At 45.9% G+C, this 21,222-nt stretch overlaps 1 protein-coding gene across 2 annotated transcripts in view; it reads right to left on the bottom strand.

Moving 5' to 3' along the window:
* MTOR (mechanistic target of rapamycin kinase) overlaps positions 1-21,222 on the bottom strand; it is an 865,133-nt gene that overhangs the window by 229,896 nt on the left and 614,015 nt on the right. For both annotated transcript variants that reach the window (XM_078642233.1, XM_078642234.1), the window contains one exon: positions 13,681-13,812. In XM_078642233.1, coding sequence (XP_078498359.1) covers positions 13,681-13,812 — 132 coding nt within the window. The remainder of the gene's footprint in view (positions 1-13,680; positions 13,813-21,222) is intronic.

Raw genomic sequence — 21,222 nt, 5'->3', positions numbered from 1 at the left:
GTGGCACAACTGGTGCATCAGTCCACAAAAGACACTTAAACTCACAGGCCCTAGGTACCCCATGCACCATATACTAGGGGCTTACAAGAAAGCCATGCTATGCCAAACGAGGATACACCAATCAACCATGTACCTTTGTAAGGGTCGGAGCACATGCACAGTCCTGATTAGCAAAGCTCTGGGCATTTCAGAGCCATTACACTACTGCCTAGTAGGCCAACTGGAAGCAAAACGTGGGGATGAACCTGAAAAGAGCCTGTTTCCTCACAAATAACCTTTAACCATTGCCATAGCAAGGCCTTGCTAGGCTAAAGAAAGACAGAACAGTAGAATGTCAGATAATGGTGCCTGTTTACCCTTGCAAGTGGGTCTAGAGAGTCCTCCAGCACTGCCCATCGTCGCCCCCCCAGCAGCTCTGATAAAACCACCCGGCGACGTCACCCAGAAACCTCGACCTAGCAAAAGCAAGCAGAGACTTTCCGAAGCAAAATCTACCCAACCTGCACATAGCACTGACCCAACAATGGTTGAACACATTTTACAAATAGAAACCCAGGACAATGTCAAGACTAGTAACCCGGAGCCACCCCAACAACCAACACGAGGTTTGACTAACAACACAAGAGATCTCGGGAGAGATAGCGATCAAAGTGCGCAACTAATCTGCCCAGTAACTGGCAGCCCAAGCCGCCCCCCCAGCCCTGTGGTCTTGGCCATGAGAGTCCACCTACAAAACCAACTACAGAGCACCACCAGGACAGTCCGACCATCATCCTCTTCACTCCAGAATACACGGCCCGAGGCAGGGACGACATACTGAACAGGGGAAACATATTAAGACTTTTACACTCGATTACAAGCCTAGGAAACATAAGCTACCCTGATCTCCTTCAAATAGAGTTTCTGGTAAGCAATGATCCACAACGCGCAGAAACAACTAAAGCAACCTGGAACTCCACCGAGACAGCAAAGAAAATCTTGAAGGAAGAAGCAACGTTCAAACAATGGTGGATTAATCTGAGATTCGAAAAGCAACCTCGCTATCCGACACCTTTCTTACCCCCTACCAGGTCACCAGCACAGAAAAATACCAACTCAGTATTAAAAGGAGCAAGGAGCACCTCTCCAAACTGGAAGTCGATCCAACGCACCATCAACACAGTAAACCATACAAATTGTCAAAGGGGTAATAACTCTGTTTATCCCTTAGAAAAGACCAGGCAAATTAGTGTATGCACTTGGAACATCAATGGCCTAGCTAGCAAAAGCAACTACCCTGAGTTTTTACAATATTTAAACTCATTTGACTTGCTACTGTTCCAAGAAACTTGGGAAGAAAAGGCACTTGAGCTGCAAGGGTTCACAACTTGTTGTTTTCCAGCAAGCAAAAGCTCTACGTTCGGCCGCAGATCAGGGGGCCTAATGATTTTTTCATCAATTGCAACAATAGGTGAGACCAGGACAATAGAATCTCAAATACCCCCGCCAAGGACAATACAGGTGGCAAAGATCTCACTTCAGTTATATAACCAGCCTCAAGATGTAATAATAATCAACACTTACATCCACCCCAAACAGAAACGACAAGCTGGCAACGAACTGATAAAAGCCTTGGAAAAAATAATGGATGAAGAGGACTCCGATTTAATCATCCTGGCAGGGGACTTTAACATGTTTCTCATTAGCTCGGATTTAGAGGATGACCTTAACCAAGAACTTAGTGCTGCATGGAGAGTCCCAAGGCAGGGCTCAGCAAAAATTATCAAATCTACAAATTGCTCAAAAAATCTACTTCGACAACTAGAACATCTTAATTTAAGAGCCTTGAATGGGCGCTACGCGGAAGACGATCCACTGGTCGCAACCTTTCATTCCGATAAGCAATCCTCACACCTGGACTACACATTCACATCTCTAAATATGCTTGGCAGGGTAACGGCGTTCAAAATAGGGACGAGCGACCTTAGTGACCATCTGCCTCAAGAAGCCACAATAAAAGTCAATTCACTTCTGGATACTAAACCAGACACAGGCATTGATATTGAAGTGACTTCAAATCTAAGGCGGCTTCGGTGCAATCCCTCTAACATCGACTCCATAAGCCTACCAGCGAAAACTCTTTTTACTCAGACGGCAAGTTCAACAAAGTTGACAGAAGTATGGCAAAACTTTATTCTAGACATCAGTGCGAAATTGCTAAAAGGGCCGCCAAACAGGTTACGCCAAGGACAGAGAACATTAACCAAATTACAATTCACCCCAGAAATGAAAATGCAAAAACGGTTATTAAACCGATCACTGAGACAGAAACGAAAGGATACAACGAATCATGACTTGCAAACAATCCTACGGAGAGCGAAAAACTGTTAAAACGGATGAAATGGGAAAAACAAAATCAAAACAAGCATTTGCAGTGCAATAGGTCTCGCATTAGGAACGTTTGAGCTATTGGTATGTAAATGACATTTTTTATTTATGTGTTGGGTTTGAAAATAGCGAAATTAATAGCTTTGTCATTAACAATGCCAATAGTTTTAACTTTCGCAAATGTGACACCTATAGCATTTGTAATGTAATATGTGTTGTATTTACGTGACTTAGATGTATTAATATTACAGATAACAATGGCTTTTATTTTTTTTAAAGAATTAATATTTAAATAAAAGTTATTGTAATTTATAATGGCAATAGCTTAAACTTTTGTAAATAACTTTTGTGAAGATTATGTTTAGTGTATTTTATTGTGACGAAAATCCAAGAACAGAAGTGAAATATTAACATCTTTTTGTGACATTTGTAATAAAGCTTGAAACATTGAGAGAACATATTTGAACCAGATTGATGCTGTGGTGGCGCTGAGTGATGTTGTGGTGGCGCTGAGTGATGTTGTGGCGGCGACGAGTGATGCTGTGGCGTTCAGTGATGCTGTGGTAGCACATAGTGATGTTGTGGTGCCCCTGAGTGATGCTGTGGTGGTGCTAAGTGATGCTGTGGTGATGCAATAGTAGATAGAGTGAGGGCGATAGATAGAGGGAGGGCGATAGATAGAGGGAGGGCGATAGATAGATAGACAGATAGAGTGAGTGCGATAGATAGACAGATAGAGTGAGGGCGATAGACAGACAGATAGAGTGAGGGCGATAGATAGATAAATAGAGTGAGGGACGATAGATAGATAGAGTGAGGGGCGATAGATAGATAGAGTGAGGGCCGACAGATAGAGTGAGGGCGATAGAGTGAGGGTGATAGATAGATAGAGTGAGGGCAATAGATAGATAGAGTGAGGGTGATAGATAGAGTGGTGGTGGGTGGTGGTGGTGGTTGCAGACGTGATGGTGGTGGACGTGGTAGTGGCCTCGTGGTGGACGTGGTGGTGGACGTGGATGTGGTGGACGTGGTGGTGGATGAGGTGGACGTGGTGTTGGATGTGGTGGACATGGTGGTGGTGGATGTGGTGTTGGTGGACATGGTGTTGGTGGACGTAGTCGCGGTGGACGTAGTGGTGGTGGATGTGGTGGTGGTTGTGGATGTGGTGGTTGTGTACGTGGTGGTGGTGGATGTGGTGGACGTGGTGGATGTGGTGGACGTGGTGGATGTGGTGGACGTGATGGATGTGGTGGTGGACATGGTGATGGTAGTGGTGGACATGGTGGTGGTGGATGTGGTGGTGGTGGTAGACGTGGTGGTGGTGGTAGACGTGGTGGTGGACGTGGTGGTGGTGGATGTGGTGGTGGACTTGGTGGTGGTGGACATGGTGGTGGAGGACACGGTGGTGGTGGACATGGTGGTGGTGGACATGGTGGTGGTGGACGTGGTGGTGGTGGTGGACGTGGTGGAGGTGGGTCTGGTGGTGACGCTTCGCCTGGTCCTCTGTGCTCCTTGCTACAATCGCACTCCCTGCTTTCTATCACGAAAAGCAACCCCCACTGTACAGTAGGAGAACATTTCAGTAGCAATATAGGAGCTAAGCTCCCTCGTAATATTATAAAAACAGCAAGAAAACTCTCTGTTTGTGGCACGAATCACAAACAGGGCTCAGTTTCAGCAAGAAACAGGGCATTTATTAAAATGTTTAGCGCAAAGACACACACACATGCACCAAAGCCTCAGCGTTGCTGTCTATTAAAGTGGAATATGCTTATTTTAGTAGTATTACCAGGTGGTTTTATGCCACCGGGATACAAGATGTTTCCAGACCACACCTTGTATTTTACTACCTAATGCACTGTGACTTGTAGTCTTGGTGCTCGCTCATGTCATTTGAGCCAAACTGACCTTTGTTGTACACTTGTCTTATAAAACGCTATATGCAACCTTCTAAGGCAGATTCAATGAGGGTTACTTAATTACTGTATGTCACTGGGAAATTACTGCCTAAACCTCACCCAGCTGCAGAGAGCAAAGAAAAATAATGGAATGGAATTACCTACACAGCATTGACCATGGAAACTTGAACGCACTTGACACTACATTTTCAGTACTGAGTTTTGGTAAAATAAATTTCTAGTCTTGTCAACTAAACTACATTGGCCTCATAGAAATGAATTGAAAAAGGGACGAATAGGGCTGGGTAATTGCTGTCTCAGTAACCGTGCACCATGTGGTAACCTTAGAAACTAGGAGTGCATGTGAGTAGGTCATCCACTGTCAGTATTTTTTTGTTTTGTATTGTAGATGTATAGCCAGATACGAGAACTATGGACTACAAGTCTTATAATGCAGCGAACTCTTAACACATGAGGATAATGTTCTATGCATCAGACTACAGTTAATTGGTCCTGTGTATATTGCAGCCGAGAGGCTGCACACAGCTGTACACATTCTGGTGTCGGGTAATCAGAGGCACAGCAGGGCACAGTGTCGAGCACAGCTGCCTGGGCCGTTCCTCGCCCTGGAAATCAGGGTGCCCATCTAGAATCTGAGTTTCTCAGGTCATTGCTGCGCTAGCGCTACAGAGGCAACTACCATACTGCTGCTATTGTTTTTAACTTGTTACTTGTCACTTGTTACCCACCTTTTTAAAATTGAACTTGGGCACATCCCATTCGCGCGCTGACTCCCCGGTCCACCGCAGCTAATTGGTGCTGATTGTGTGGAGGGAGATCACAGTACATAGCACTTCCTGGTGGTGCCATTAGCGGGCGGCCATCTTGGAAGGGTGACGCTCCAGCTTTTCTGGGAACCCGGACTATTTAGAACCTCAGAGCGCCGACACGCAGGATCTAGAATCTGAGTTTCTCAGGTCATTGCTGCGCTAGTGCTACAGAGGCAACTACCATACTGCTGCTATTGTTTTTAACTTGTTACTTGTCACTTGTTACTCACCTTTTTAAAATTGAACTTGGGCACTTCCCATTCACGCGCTGACTCCCCGGTCCACCGCAGCTAATTGGTGCTGATTGTGTGGAGGGAGATCACAGTACATAGCACTTCCAGGTGGTGCCATTAGCGGGCGGCCATCTTGGAAGGGTGACGCTCCAGCTTTTCTGGGAACCCGGACTATTTAGAGCCTCAGAGCGTCGACGCACAGGATCTAGAATCTGAGTTTCTCAGGTCATTGCTGCGCTAGCGCTACAGAGGCAACTACCATACTGCTGCTATTGTTTTTAACTTGTTACTTGTCACTTGTTACTCACCTTTTTAAAATTGAACTTGGGCACTTCCCATTCGCGCGCGGACTTCCGGTCCACCGCAGCTAATTGGTGCTGATTGTGTGGAGGGAGATCACAGTACATAGCACTTCCTGGTGGTGCCATTAGCGGGCGGCCATCTTGGAAGGGTGACGCTCCAGCTTTCTAGGAACCCAATCTACATTAAGGCACATGACACCGCCGCGCAGCGGACACGGGCAGCGGGCGCGCCGAAGCTGCTCCTAAGAGAAGCCAGTCCGTGCCCAGCCGGGTCCAGGGGCCGCAATCCCTGGTCCTATGGCTGGAAGCTTACACATCTACGACTCCTCACGCCTACATGAGTTAAGACCTTCTGTCAATTTGAAATGCTTACATTCTATGCGCCCTACTGCTATAACCCACTGTACACACTGCAATTGGAAGTTGTCACCCAGTACTATCGGCAGACACTCTAATGTCAGTCAGTGGAAGATGTTCCTTCTTTTTAACGGAGACATGGCTCCAACTGGAAGCAGACCCGGCCGTTGTGTGGGCAGTCCCCCAAGGTTACACAATAAAGAGAGCTGATCGTACTATTGGTAGAGGCGGCGGTTTAGCCATTATTTATAAAGATTTATATACGTGTCGTAGTAATCCCACTACACTCAGACTGTGAAAGTATGTCCTTTTCGCTAGAATTTTCCCCGATAAATACCCTTTCAGGTCTTTTAATCTACCGACCGCCAGGAGCTGTAGGTTAGTATATTTCGAAACTTGCGGACCTAGCTGCTACATTAGCGCTTACTTCGGCCAACTTCACTGTATTGGGTGATGTAAATCTACACTTAGATAACTCTCTTGATCTCTCAGCCAATAATCTCCGCTGAGTCTTCAAGCGATTGATCTGGCACAAAAAGGGTTTTCCCCGACACATGATAAAGGTCATCTCTTGGATCATGTGTATAGTAACATCGAAACCCTGACCACTGAAACGCCCGTGCCACTTCCCTGGACATACCACTACCTAATTCCCCTGACTTGGGTAACTGGGAGATTCCTATCCGTTCAAGAACCAAAAAAACAGTGGGGCAGAAAGTGGGCTAGACTCTCTCCCACTCTATGGGAATCTGCTCTCGCTGATCTTAAACCCGTGAAGGTCTCTAATTCCAACACAGCCAGTAGTAACTTTAACCACTGGATTCAAAATTCCCTTGATCTAGTCCTTCCTAAGGAACCTATGCACTGTATAAAGAGGCAAAAGGTAGCCCCATGTTTTACATTAAAACCGAGAGACCTAAAACAATTGTGTCGTAGGCTAGAGAGGAACTGGAGACAAGACCACTCTCAGTCTAGGAAGGCAGAATATAGAACAGCGATCAGGCTATACAAAACTGAAATTAAGGTTGCACAGGCTCTCTTCTACGAAACAAAAATTAATGTAGCTGCCAACTCACCAAAGGAAATCTTTCAGATAGCTAAATCATTGATCACTCCCCCTCAAGAATTAGTACCATCAGAAGGAGCACTTGAATGATGCAATAATTTAGCAACATTCTTCTATCAAAAGATTCAAACCATCCATGCCTCTTTCTCCTCTAACAATTCTGAGCTAGATGCAATGGCAATAGCTAGCTCTAGTGCCCCGGCCATCTGCATGCTGGAACAATTCACTCCTCTGGACACTGTCTCATTGGATAAAATAATTCTTAAAGTCTCCTCAGGTTCCCCTATGGATCCAGCACCTCCACATCATCTCACTTTAGTTATTGATTCGATTCGCCCAGTTATTCTTGACGTCCTCAACACCTCAATTGCCTCAGGCGTAGTCCCTATATCATGGAAATGTGCAATGGTTGGGCCCTCTTAAAGAAACCCAATTTGGATCAAAGCAATCTATCCAATTACCGCCCCATCTCCCTTTTGCCCTGGATGAGCAAACTGGCTGAGAAGCACATCAACAACATTTTAGTTGAGTATTTAGAGTCCAACAACCTGCTGTGTACTTCTCAGACGGGTTTCCGTCCCCAACATGGGACTGAGACAGCCCTGTTGGCAGTGACAGAGGAAGCTAGGAGTCTGCTTGACCGAGGAGGGAAGGCAGCAATTATTTTATTAGATCTTAGTGCTGCGTTCGACACAGTTAACCATGCCATTTTAATACACCGGCTTAGTGGCATGGGAGTGTCGGGCGCAGCACTAACATGGCTTACATCCTTCTGCTGAGCGTTTCTTTCAGGTCTTTGAGGGAGATGCTGTTTCCACAAAGTAGCCACTCAGTTGTGGGGTTCCTCAGGGCTCTGCCCTGAGCCCCACACTTTTTAATGTTTACATGAGGCCCCTGGCTGAGTTAGTCCATCCATTTGGCATTACAATTGTCACCTATGCAGACCACACCCAGCTAGTGGTTTCACTAAACCAAGCTGAGGGGTCGTCTAACACTCTGGGTCCCTGTCTAGAGGCAGTAGCCAGATGGATGGAACTCTCCTGCCTTAAGTTAAATGGGGAAAAAACAGAAATCATGTTGCTCGGCAATCCATCGCCCAACATTCTTGTTCCCCTATGGCCAACCTGTCTGGGACCTCCCCCCTCCCCTAAGACACAGATAAAAAGCCTGGGAATTTGGTTGGACAGTTCCCTCGATTTTTCTTTTCAGGCCACTAAAACTTCATCCACCTGTTATGGTCTGATGAGAATGCTCTGGAAGATTCTCCCTCTGCTGCCATTTCAGACGAGAAGAATCATGGTCCAGGCGTTGATACTCTCTCGCCTGGACTACGGTAAAGCTCTCTATTTAGGAGCCCCCCAGGCTGCAATTAATAAGCTTCAGGTCACCCAGAACTACACAGCCCGATTACTCTATCAAATACCTCGCTGGGGGTCTGCCAAACCTGCCCTGAAAAACCTGCATTGGCTCCCTATTGCAGCTAGGATACAGTTTAAAGCTATATGGAGGACGGGTCCAGCTATACTCCATCCACTAGTCACTCCCTATCTCCCTCACAGAGCCTTGCGCTCCAGCTCTCTACACCTGGCCACCTCCAATAAGATAAACAAAGCTCGTTGGGGCAGCCGCCTGTTCTCTTTCAATGCTGCAAAAACTTGAAACTCCCTTCCCCTCACCCTTAGAAAGAACAGTAATTTGTTGGCATTTAGAAAGCTTTTAAAAACTCATCTGTTTGGACCCACCTGCTAGCGCCTGCCCTGTTGCGGCTCTGATTCTAGCCATCAGCGCTGCGAGGCCTCAGGGTAGTTTATGCGCTATATAAATATAATTTTCATTTTATTTCATTTCTTTGTGTCATCTCAAGCTGCATTTAACACAAATACCTAAATGATCAGCAGCTCTTGGGAAGAGGTTACTGGTGCTCATGTAAATTCTCTAATATCTTTGGGTCGAGGTCGCTCTGTATAGCACTGCAAAAAATAAATAAAAAAACTTAACACCAGGTTGTAATTTAGCTGTTTTGCAGTTAGTGTGGTTTAACAATGTATACAGAGTTTTAAATAAAGCCCGAGTGAGAGGAACATGTAAAAACACAAAGAAACAAGCTCTCGGCATTGCGTGGCGGCGGATTCCTTTGAAGTCTGATGCAGGGGGGGGGGAGAGGCGGGGGAGCGGATTCCTTTGAAGTCTGATGCAGAGGCTCACAAGCTGATAACAAATGGTGTGCGATGTGCACGCGCCCGGCTCACATGCACTGTAGGCAATCCGCCTTTGGGTGCACTTTTTAAAGCCCTTACTTTAATCTTGCCAAAGCATCCCTAACGGGATTGCTTCAGCGAGACCTAAAAATGACGAGCTATGGGCGAAACTTCTCTATGAAGTAAAACAGAAAAATAGCTCAAGGTTCTGTTAAATAATTAAAAGAATAAAGAACCCAGGCCAACTCGGCCTCAACTCAAACATAACGAAGTATGGCCAAAATACCTACTTAAGCACTTCAACAATGAGGACAGCCTTGAAGAAGCGATGACAAAAAAGCTCTGCAAATAAGCTCAGAGGGAAATAACAGACAATCACTACATAACGTCGACGACCCAAGAAATCCACACAAATGGAGTCATGCTACCACCTCGAACGGAAAAACCAATGCCTTACCCTAGTTTTTCTTGCCACATTGAGTCTGGATATTTGGCCACCACAGCAGCGGACGTCAAAAGGCAAATAGCCAGGGGAAGACCAACAGGAGCCCCTGGGCCAAACAGCATTCCATCGATGCTGTACAAATCAGACGCGGAATTCTGGAGCATAGCGATAACACCAATATTCAACAACATAAAGGACAACCGGACTCTACCTGAATCCTGGTGCGGGTCAATAATCAGCCCAATCTTCAAACATGGCAACAAGAAACATCCAAATAATTATCGTCTCATTGCACTCATAGATGTGGAGGCTAAGTATTTTGCAGGAGCCATACTGGAGGACCTGACGTTATGTGCATCTGAAAACTCAATAATTCCGATCAAGCAAACAGGGTTCTGCAGGGGCCAAGGGACCACAACCAACATCATGGCACTGACCCTGCTGATGGAAGCAACAAAAGAGATTAAAAATCCCCTATTTCTCTCCTTTCTTGATTACACTGCTGCATTCAACCACATGGATCACAACAAACTCTGGCAGAAATTGGACAACTGGGGAATATCCAGAATACCTAGAGCAGCCGATTTTACTCCACTCAAACACCTGGATTAAAGTAAAACTAGGAGTGGGCACACACTTCTCTAAACCCATTCCAACAACAAAAGGGTTAAAACAGGGTTGCGTGCTAGCACCAATTTTATTCAACCTCTTTCCTGCTGACCTGCCAGGGGAAATTGATAAATGCCTCTGCCACACACCGAAACTAGGAAAAATCCCACTGTCAAATCTGCTGTGTGCGGATGACTTGGTGCTGATAAGCCGATCACCAATAGGCCTCCAGCACCTTCTAAATGAAGCCTACTCCTTTTCAGAAAGGAATGGCCTGCAAATAAACTTCAACAAATCTAAGGTCATGGCAGTGAATTACATAAAAAAAGGGAAATCAATTGGCACATAAGCGGAGATGGGTTGGACCTAGTAACCACCTACAAATATTTGGAAGTAATTCCGGACTCCACGTACTTGTTTAAAGCTCAATTGGACTCTTTACGAGGAAAGGGAACCATGACTTACCTGGCCATAAAATCTCTAAAGGCTAAACTACCTGACCTAACGCTCAACCCTCTTCTCAGGTTTTGCACGCAAAGCTACAGCCAACTATCACATATGGGAGTGAATCCCTCCAAGGGAAGGATGCTGCAGTATTGGACACAGTAATAGCTAATTCATACAGGGCTACCTTCAACCTGGTATGTTACCAGCTGGCACAAGATTTGCAGTGCTGAGCTTGGTTCTCTAAACTCCAACGTATGGGAAGAGCTGCTCCGACATTGTAAATCATCAGCTAGAGATTATCTATTTGATTCATTTCAAGTCCTGGGTCTGTCCGACCTTTGGGGCACCCAACCCGAACTCTTGTCTTTCAAAAAATTTGCGAAAAAACATCAGCCCGAATCATCTTCCATTGAGGATAAGGATGCATTAGCAAAAAGAGGGCACGGTTGGATCACGCTCGGTGACTATGGAAGAATGCAACCGCAAGCATATTTCAACATTGGAATGAATCTAAAAACGAAAAATGTTTTTAAAATTACACCTTGGCGTAATTCCGGTAATCCAGCATTTGCCACCGTGGGTAAGACAAAACTTCTCGCAGTAATGCCGCCTGTGTAAAGCTGACAAGGAAAACATCATCCATGGGATGTGTATTTGTCCTAAATTAAAAGACTTGAGGTACAACTTATTACGACCCTCCTTCAAATCACACGGCGTCCGACCATGCAGGCAGGCTGTTAAATTGTTTTTTAACCCTGCTAAAACAAAATTAAATTGTCGGGTCGTAAAGTTTTTTGAATTAGTAGAAATAAAACACAAGACCACTTGAAAACTGTTAAACATTTTATGGACAACTAAGACACTGATATTAATCAAATTTGTAATACTGAGGAACAGCGCACAATGAACTTTTAAACATTTTTAGCAATCCTTTTATTGTTTTGTAAAGATTTTAATGAATCATGTACAAATAAAAATTACTTACTTACTGGTCCCTGTTTAAGGCTGAATGTTACAGGTAGAACTCAATACCATGAACCTTGACAAGCGTCCTGCGTTTATACTTTTGGAAGGAAGCCTAGCTACCAGAATGATACCCACTACTTTGTGAGGAAGATTGAAGGCAATCAACTGCCGCCACTCAGTCTCCAGACATGAAAGTGTGGCTTGCCCAGGCTCAGGTGCTACTGTGGAGGGAGGTCGTCCTGAAGAGGCAGTTGGATCATATGCTCATGGCAAGAAGGTTCGGATAGCACATATTACTCACCCAGTCCAGAGCCACTAGGATGATTTGGGCCCAGTCTTCCCTGAACTTTTTCAGCACTCTGGGCAGGAGGGGCAGAGGAAAAAATGCATACATGTGTTCTGAGTCCAAGTCCCGGCGACAGGCATCTCTAGGAGGTGGGACTCCCGTTTATATAGATATCTGTCACTGGGAACCTGGATGCCGGTGGCCTGATTCACTGCCACTACCTCAAAAGGACACGAGGCAAGCTGTTGCTGAGGGATTCTCTGGTGTTGCCTCTGCTGGTATCCCCTGCCAAAGCCTCGAAAGGGGCAAAGTAGTTGGGGGAGCTGTTGAACGGGCAAGGCTAGGCCTAGAGAGTTGGCTGTGGCAGTGCTCCGTTCAAAGCTCTCCAAGCCAGACTATGCCCTCGCTCCTGAAGCTCCCGATGTTGTCTAATCCTGTATGCAGCTCACCGAGCTGTTGTGATATCACAGATGGCCTGGGAAAGTCAGGGTGAATCGGGAGAAATGGCATGATCGGGTCCGAATGCGGGGAGCGACTCAGCGGCCTAGATGTACCCAAGGCATCACTTGACTCCAAGTGGTGGGAGTGGCGGGACAAAGGAGAGCCATGTTTGCATTTCTTGAGCTTCTTTGACTTACCCAAGCTTCGTGACTTTGGCGAGAGTTGGTTGTGAAATCAGCTTCAGGATTTGGAACACGTTTGTTCCCGTTACTTCAACCAAGACAGGGCCTTCTTTGAATTCTTTTAGAGTTTTGCAACTGCAAGTTTGGCTTTGTGTTTGAAGATGGCCTTTTGAAGCAGTCACACAATGTTGAGTTGTGTTTAGAGCTGAGATCAGGGCCGGACTGGGAACACAAACCGGCCCTTGCAAACTGCTCAGCCGGCCCCCACTTGGGGTGAGGGGGAGTGCAGCCGAACAGTTTGCGAGGGCCGGTTTCGGACGATTTTGTTACCGGGGGCCGATATTGCAGTCCCCCGGTAACAAAAATGGCCCCCCAGGGGACCAAAACCGGCCCCCACCCTAGGGGCCTATCAGGGAAATGCCCGGTGCTCGCTATGGCCAGTCCGGCCCTGGCTGAGATACCAGAGGGAGACATTGATGATGTCTGTCACCAAAATTTGTCTGTTACAATCCATGCACGGTTTGAGTCCTGTGGTTTTTGGAGGGAACAGATCCCTGATACACTGGAAACTTTCCAAGTATAGAATTCTGTCAAGGTGACAGGATCGTGGAACTCCGGATCTGCATAGGAAGAAGTAGAAAAGAAAGAACAGACGTCAGCGCATGGAGGTGGCATAGATGTAGTGGCCGAACATCACACCCAGGACCGGAAGATCCGATGCGGAGCCGCAAGATGCCACCTACCCATGCACAAAGGAATTGTTGTTAAAAATTCTGAGAATTCAGTCTGGTGTCTGGGGGTACTCATAAGGCGAGTAATCTGCAGTTTAAGTCTCTATCAGAAAGGTTAGATTATCAGAAAGTGCAAAGCAAACACTAAAGGAGAGGCTAGAGTTCAGAGGTCTAGGGACGCTTAAATCGGGGATAAAGGGCTCGTTTGAGGCAGTACTGAGATGATCCTAAGAAACATTTAGGGAACATTTTCTTGTCTCTTTTATGGCACCCCATTTAATTCTTTAACCAAAATACCTTTTAGACAGATGAACGACCTTACCTTACGGCTGCTCTTCCACATGTGCTTCATGTAAGAGTAGGTGACCTGAGGGTGCACTGTGGGCAGCGGATGATCGAGCTGCCGGGAAGGGTCCACGCCAAGTAGCAGGACCAAGGTCTTGTGAGCCAATGCCTAAAATGACAAGGAAGTAATAATTGGACAACAGTAGAATCACAAAAATGCATAACAATATTTACATTTTAAGTCAGGAGTTACAAGTCCATTTGGATGCCAGCAGATCAAAAATCGCGCTGGGGCTGCAGCAGGAATCTGTCAGTTTTAGCGAGCAGCCCGCAGTGCATTGCTGACGGCAGCACAATAAATGTATCCTTGTGATCAAACAGATTTTGTTAGGAAACACCGGTCTTTACTATTATTTGGGGCTCAGTAAAATATCGATTGAGGACACACTGCAGGAGCGATCTAGACAGGGCCAGGAGGTAATATACTTCTTTATTCTGGACTGATGTCTGATAGGAAGAGGCAGAGCAGTAATTTGTGCTGAATGGATTCCATGCACTCCAGTCTAGGATGCACGAAGAATACACTTAGATGGGCTGAATGTCAAGCTTTGTTTGATCTGCAAGACAGATTTATAAGAAAGAGGTTTATCTCTACACAAAGTAGTCATTTGTGCTCAATGAGTAGCCTCAGTTCTAGTCTAGAATGCACACAAAAAATACCCTACAAACGTCAGTCTATGCTATGGTCTGGAAGACATAGCATATACCACGCCATAAGAAAGAGGTTTATCTATATAGTTATTCATTTTTTGATGCTAAACCCTATTCACCTGTACAACATCATAAATACAAATGGCTCAAGCAGATAGAAAGAGAGAATGCTACCAAGAATGTGGAATGTATATAAGCGGAAGAAACAATTACATTGCTTAAGTTGGCCATTAACATAAGTAACATAAGTAACATATGGGTGTGGGAATTATGTATACAAAGTGTGCTAGTGAGGTATGGAGCACACAATGCAGCAATCATACTTTGAACAGGTACATATGAGGTAGCAGTGATTTTGAGGATTTATTTTTCTAGCGAAGGTGATGATGTGGTTCTAGTGAAAAGTAGGGCAAGGTCCAAAGATGTGGCTGCTATGACCCAGTAGAATTTGGAAATGGATATTATGTGTCTGTAGATTACCAGTGGGCAGTGTGACGCCTTTTCTTGGGATCCTGGTTCAGTAGTCTGAATGGATGCTGTCATATACCACAGGTGTTCCATTGGCACAATACAGATGCACTCCAACTGGATAACCAAGCTGCTCCATTTGGGCACTAGATTCCAACTAGGAAGCGATGACAAGGTGTCAAGACTTACTCCTGAAAGTTACAGGCGCAGATCCAATATGAAAATGAATAACCTTCAAATATTTCAATGTCCAGTCAATGCTTTAACTTCAAGGAAAAGAATGGTTTTCACACATAGGCAACAAAAAAACAGAACAGTTAAAAGCAAAGCTTTGGCCCACTTCTAGGGGCAAAATAAGCACCAATTTTTTTTATAATCCTTATGTGCTAGAGACACTCGATTTTCTGACGTTTCTTGCAAGAGCTTTCCCCAGCAAAATATCTGGGTTTGTGCAAGGAATAAAAATATGAGAACTCCTGAGAGAGTCCTTATACTGATTCTGTTTTGGGCATCATGCTAGAAAACTCAGTGAGCTGAAACTTGAGCTTCGGTTTGCACTTTCCAAAAATCCAAACAATGAGAGCAGCACAAGGAAGTTACTTGTGCAGTATATCAAGATCCTATTGCAGCCAGGGGTGATAAGGGTCATTGCTATCCAGTTAGGAAATAGCCTAAGTCCCTGGAGTTTAGTGACCAGTTAGTTTATGACCCAGTTGGCTCTTATATTTTCAATGAGGCGGGGCAGTGTAAAGTCCCACTATAAAGTTCTGAGGTGTACACAAGACTTTAACTTTAGAATTCCAGTCAATATTTTCTGGTGGGGACACCCAAATAAGAGCAGTAGCTTCACCAGTTCCCACATGGAACTGTAAAGAGGGATAGGCTCTCAATGGTGACATCATAAATCAATATCTCAAGAACTGTAGCGCTAGATAGTTCAAATAGTTTCAGAATCAGAACGAAAAACAGAACCAGATCATACGTTGCAGGTTTTAAGATGGACTGGTTTTCCGAGTACTGTCAAGAGGTGAAATAGGCACTTTAACAGCATAGGTGCTAATGGGGACGTACAGGGTCACTAGCTCTTTGAAGATATATGTTGCAGTTGTTCGGTTCTTGCCTCTCGTGTCCATCTGGGCGGTGCAGATCTTATTCTTGGGTGTCCTTGGTCCCTTCAGAGATCTTCTATGGAGATTCTCAAGTTAGTTACACAGATCTCCCTGGGATCGCTTTGCTCCTCCTGGCAGGAGCAATCCAGCTCCTCTTGAACAGCATGAAGACTTAGCAGTCATCCCAGACTTAGGCTTAGTTTGGCGGAAGATTGACAACGACGCAGTTATTCCATGCCTGGTACGTTGACTTTTCCAGTACTGCAGTGCAGGCATCCATGGTTCCAAATGATTTACAACCAGTGCCTGATCGCAAGCTTTCATTCTTTCTCTGTTGACCACAGCAGGAAACCAGAACCACCCAGAGGTTTGCTTTATTTAAAGATTCAAACACTTTGAAAAATGTGTCTTCCTGTTGTGGTCTAGTTTACCCAGGCTGTGAGCCACAATGACAATTCATTTTTTGAAGTGCCTCTTTCGTGGACAAAAGATATCTATCGAGGGCAAACACGAAGTGTGTATGTGTTTTGTCTTTCAGATTCTCACACCATCTGTGGGTGTGACATTTTTCAAAGGAGAGTGAAGAATATAGGTAATTGGAGGATACATAGGTATATGGTCATGACGAAATCCTCCATGAGGATCCATCCACCACAAATCAGGTTTGGATATGCTTCAAATATAGCATGGCAATGATCCCTCACTTCAGAGGTTGGGGCAGAGGAAGAGGGCGCAGAAGAGGGCAACAACAAAAAAAGAGTCCAATGGCAAGACCAGCCTACACGTACAGTGGAAACCAGGAGCACCACCAGGGGGAAGAAACCCTAGTCATCAACCTTTCCCCCAGGGCTCTGAGTACCAGTGAAGAGAAGGTATTACAGAGGGGCTTGGGCTTTGTCCCAACCCCCAAAATTTACAGATTTCGTGATGTATGTGAAATACAAGGCCTCTTCCATAAAATTCGGCTTCAGGCCTTTTTCCTAGACCAAGCTCCACCAGACACCATTGACTCTTGCTTGCACAAACCCTCGACCTTTACCCCGACAAGCAGTATGGTCCCCCACGAAGTGCTGACCTTTGAGCAAGCAGTACTTAAAGACCTCAACCACTGCTTTTCACAACTTATCCAATGACAAGACCACAGCCATTAAGTCCTTGGCAAATGATCCCGATATCATCATCAAACAAGCAGATAAGGGCGGAGCCACCGTTATCATGTCCACTCTGGATTACAAAACTGAGTGCCTGAGACAACTAAGTGACAGGAAGTACTACACCCCCATCAGAGAAGACCCTACACCTAGGTTGAGTAGGGTCATCTCTATCATGGTGTTTGCAGCAGAAACACAAGGGTGGATCACCAGGAAGGAAGCGGACTTCCTGGTAACGAAGGAACCAATCATCCCCTACTTCTACTGTCTTCCCAAAATACATAAGAAGACTTCCCCCGTTCCAGGACGACCCATAGTATCGGGTATCGGTTCACTGTTGGAACCGTTATCTAAATTTGTGGACCACTTCATTCAGCCTTTGGGCATGGCAACCCCCTCCTTCATCAGGGATACTACTGATGTCATCCAGCTGATTGTAGGGACTCAACATTCAGAACAAGTAGACCTCTTGGTCACTCTGAATGTTGAGGTCCTGTACACTAATATCCCGCAGAGGGCCACACTAGAAGTCATTGAGGATGCACTGGCCAGCAGTGAGTGGAACTCACCTACTCCTGTACCTTTTGTACTTGAATGCGCAACTTTAGCACTGACTGAAAATGTCTTCGCGTTCGATACCCAGCTCTACCATCAAACACAGGGTACCTCGATGGAGAGCACGTTTGCCCCGAGTCTGGCGTCTATGTATATGTCAGCACTTGAGGAAAGGGAGATCTCTAACCCCAGAAATCCATATCTGAACAATGTGCTTATGTGGAAAAGATTTATAGATGATATCTTGATCTTTTGGACAGGTGACTGCAATAAATGCGAGGAGTTTTGCAACTGGATCAATACCTTGAACCCCTTTCTCAGGTTTACCAACACCATCTCAGACAAGGAGATCCCCTTCCTTGACCTCCTGGTCAGACGTGAGGAGAATAAAATTTCTACCACGCTCTATCGGAAGACCACTGACAGAAACAGTCTCCTTTTATTCAGTAGCCATCATCCCAGGACTTTGAGACAAAACCTACCATTGGGCCAGTTCCTTCGGATCAGAAGGAACTGCAGTACTTTGCAGGACTACAAAATAGATCTAACAGGCTGAAACAAGACCTGTTACAGAGAGAATACCCTAGACACATTGTAGAAACCGCGCGTAAGAGAGCCCAGAATAACAATCGCGAGAGCCTGCTGGAGGAACGGACCAGAGTCCCGAGTCCTGCAATTACATATGTCACTACCTTCACCCCTGACTCGAACAGAATAAAGAAAATAATCCGAAAACATTCGCAGATCCTTAACACAGGCTCACTAAGCCTACCCGCACCAAGGTTCGCAATCAAGAGAACCAACAACATTAAGGACATGTTGATCAACACTAGGCCCCGGAAACAACACAGAAAGGGTCAATCAACACTGTGGGCACTACCTCCAGTCAAAAGACACTACCCGTGTGGTTCATGTGCAGTCTGGCACCTTACAAAAATGACCAAAGAAGTGAATCTCACTAATGGAGACAACTGGACATTGGCTACCCACACTAACTGTAATACCACCAACTGTGTTTACATCATTAAGTGTACTTGTGGCCTGCTTTACATCGGAATGCCCACCAGAGCGGTTAAAGTACGCATTATGGAACATAGAAGTAACTTTAGGTGTCAGAAACCAACACCAGAATGACCACCCATTTCAAAGAGGCACGACACACTCCTGACGCATTTGAATGGTGGATATTGGAAGCACATCCGGGACTTTCCAAAAATGCGCTGTTCCGCATGGAACAACGGTGGGTACTCCGATTAGCCACGGATCGATCAGTACTCAATGACAATATCCCCTAGAGTTTACTAACCTGATCTGCCCTTTGACACATATGCAGTATCCTGCTAACCCGTGTCATAGGTGACCACCGCCTTTCTGCCTCTACATCCAGAACACATATAACTGTTGCCTACAGAACACGATCTCAAAGACTCACTATAGCTTGTTTTCCATACTCATGTCGAGTCACCCTAGGCTCAGTCCTGTTATGATGTCTCCCTGCTTGCAGGTATTCCTGACCCTCAACCCTTTTGATCAACCTTATGGTCAATATTGCTTTCTCGGTTTGACTCTAGATCAACCGTTTGTCCTCCCTACCTCATTAACCATGTCTTCCTTTTGTGTTCACCTGACACCTGCCACTCGCTCAGGAATAATACACAGGCCCAGACATGGGTCGCAGGTTCCCCGGGCTCGCCTCACATTGTCAGTGCTGTTTCCGGGTACTCCAACATGGTGCCCAGTCACCCTACCGTGCTCTAGCCCTCCAAGGCACGCCGCGTCAACGTGACCGGAAGTCCCACCCCCACCTCGAAGCCTAGCAGGTGTACTTAATGAGGAGACCGGGAGCGGTCTCACTCTCGCCGGACCGGCATCGTGGGGGTAGGATCCTCGCCCTGGCCGACGCTTTGCGCGTAAGTACGTTGACCAACTGGACATGTCCTTGATCGGTACTGCGTTCCTTTCATCGAGTGGGCCACTGCCCATGCGGAGGTTTGAAGTCTTGCACCACGCGGGGACCCAGCCGTGCTCACAGGTCCCCCTCCATGCTTGGCAATCTAGCACCGCGATACCAATGGTTCTCTACTGACTGCCGTCCCACACGTTGCCTGCACCCTCCTGACTTCCGCATGGTGCAGCGATCAGCTTTACCGAGCCACTGGTGCTTTTTTGTGGGATGGGGGTGTACGGCCTGCACCCGTGAGTCGTTAACAGACCCGGCCGGGTCTGCTCACTCACGGCGCAGAGCTAACGCCCTGGTCTTGCACGATCGTTACCACGTTGCTCGGGCGGCACTTGTCCCTTGTGTCGGGTCGGCATTTACCATTCATTTGCATCGTATCCCGGCAGCGACCACGTCAGTACCTCTGAACAATCGCTGCTATGTGCAGTCCATAGTCTGGAGTCCTTGTAACCTATTCTCTGCTCTTTTCTCCTTAATCATTCTTGTGTATACAAATTGTACCCACATCTTTTCCAGCAGGGCACTACTTTTGAGTGTCTACACGAGCCGGTACTGATGATACATAGCTGTGACCCCATTTGGGTGAGTTTTGATGGATTTCTCTGCATTTTAGCTGCTCCTACCTCAATACCATTTGAAGTGACACGGTGTGCTCACAACTTGCATGCCTTTTGTCACTCACGCTCTTAAGCATCACTTGAGCGCGGCAAATAGGTATATTGACATGCATGCCCTTCGTTCCACTGTGAATACTGAGTGTTGCATTTTTAATGTTTTTTCCGATTTTATTTTGCATGTTGTGTTCATTTGATCTACTAGGTACCACTTTTTAGGGTGCTGTATTGGTGGTCACTTATACACTGTATATCCAATTTGACCACTACCAAAAAGTGTAGGTAGATCCTCTTGGTCCTGACGAATCGCCATCTAATAGGTTTAAGGCAAGAAACATGTTGACCTAATCCCACAAACAACATCCTCAGAGTGAAGCTCAGCATCTTTGTTGTATATTTTTAATTAGGATAGGGGCCACAGTCATTAAAATTGTTTTGAGTGAACCTCCTACCCTATTTTAGTTTACCACACTCAATACCTTATTTTTCACCTACACTCCCTAGGGCCCTCACTCGCACCTCTCCCGCCGGCATTAAAGGAAAAAAGATCTCTGCCAAGTAGGCCCCATCACGGGCGCCTGATCGGGCATTGCACCGCCGTCCCGATAAGGAGCAGACCCGATGATGAAGCAAGACACCTAGCTGGCTGGGTGTGTGAGGGTCTTTTTCCGAAGGAGAAAACTCTTCTCCATGCTATCCAGTCCCCATGGATACAATTTATCATTTCATATGTAACACATAAAACTCCTCCACCTTCTGTTAGGAACTGCATACTGGTTTTGCTTTAATGATCCCTCACTACCTCAGTTCCAGGAGTGATTGAGACTTATATAATATAATGTTACTGGGACAAAGGACAAGGACACACTTCCTTCACTTTTCGTTAGAGCAAGAGAACAGTACAGTGTATATAGCTCTTTTCATTAAAGAGACTGACAAACCCACTGATTCTGCAAAGCTGCAACTGTCAATTTACTCTCGGTACTTTCTTTTGGTCAACTGATTCCAAAC

This window comes from Lissotriton helveticus, chromosome 5_1 (genome assembly GCF_964261635.1).
Source record: "Lissotriton helveticus chromosome 5_1, aLisHel1.1, whole genome shotgun sequence".
NCBI lineage: Eukaryota > Metazoa > Chordata > Amphibia > Caudata > Salamandridae > Lissotriton > Lissotriton helveticus.
Note: the sequence above shows the minus strand (reverse complement) of the source record. Positions and strands in the feature narration are given on the sequence as shown.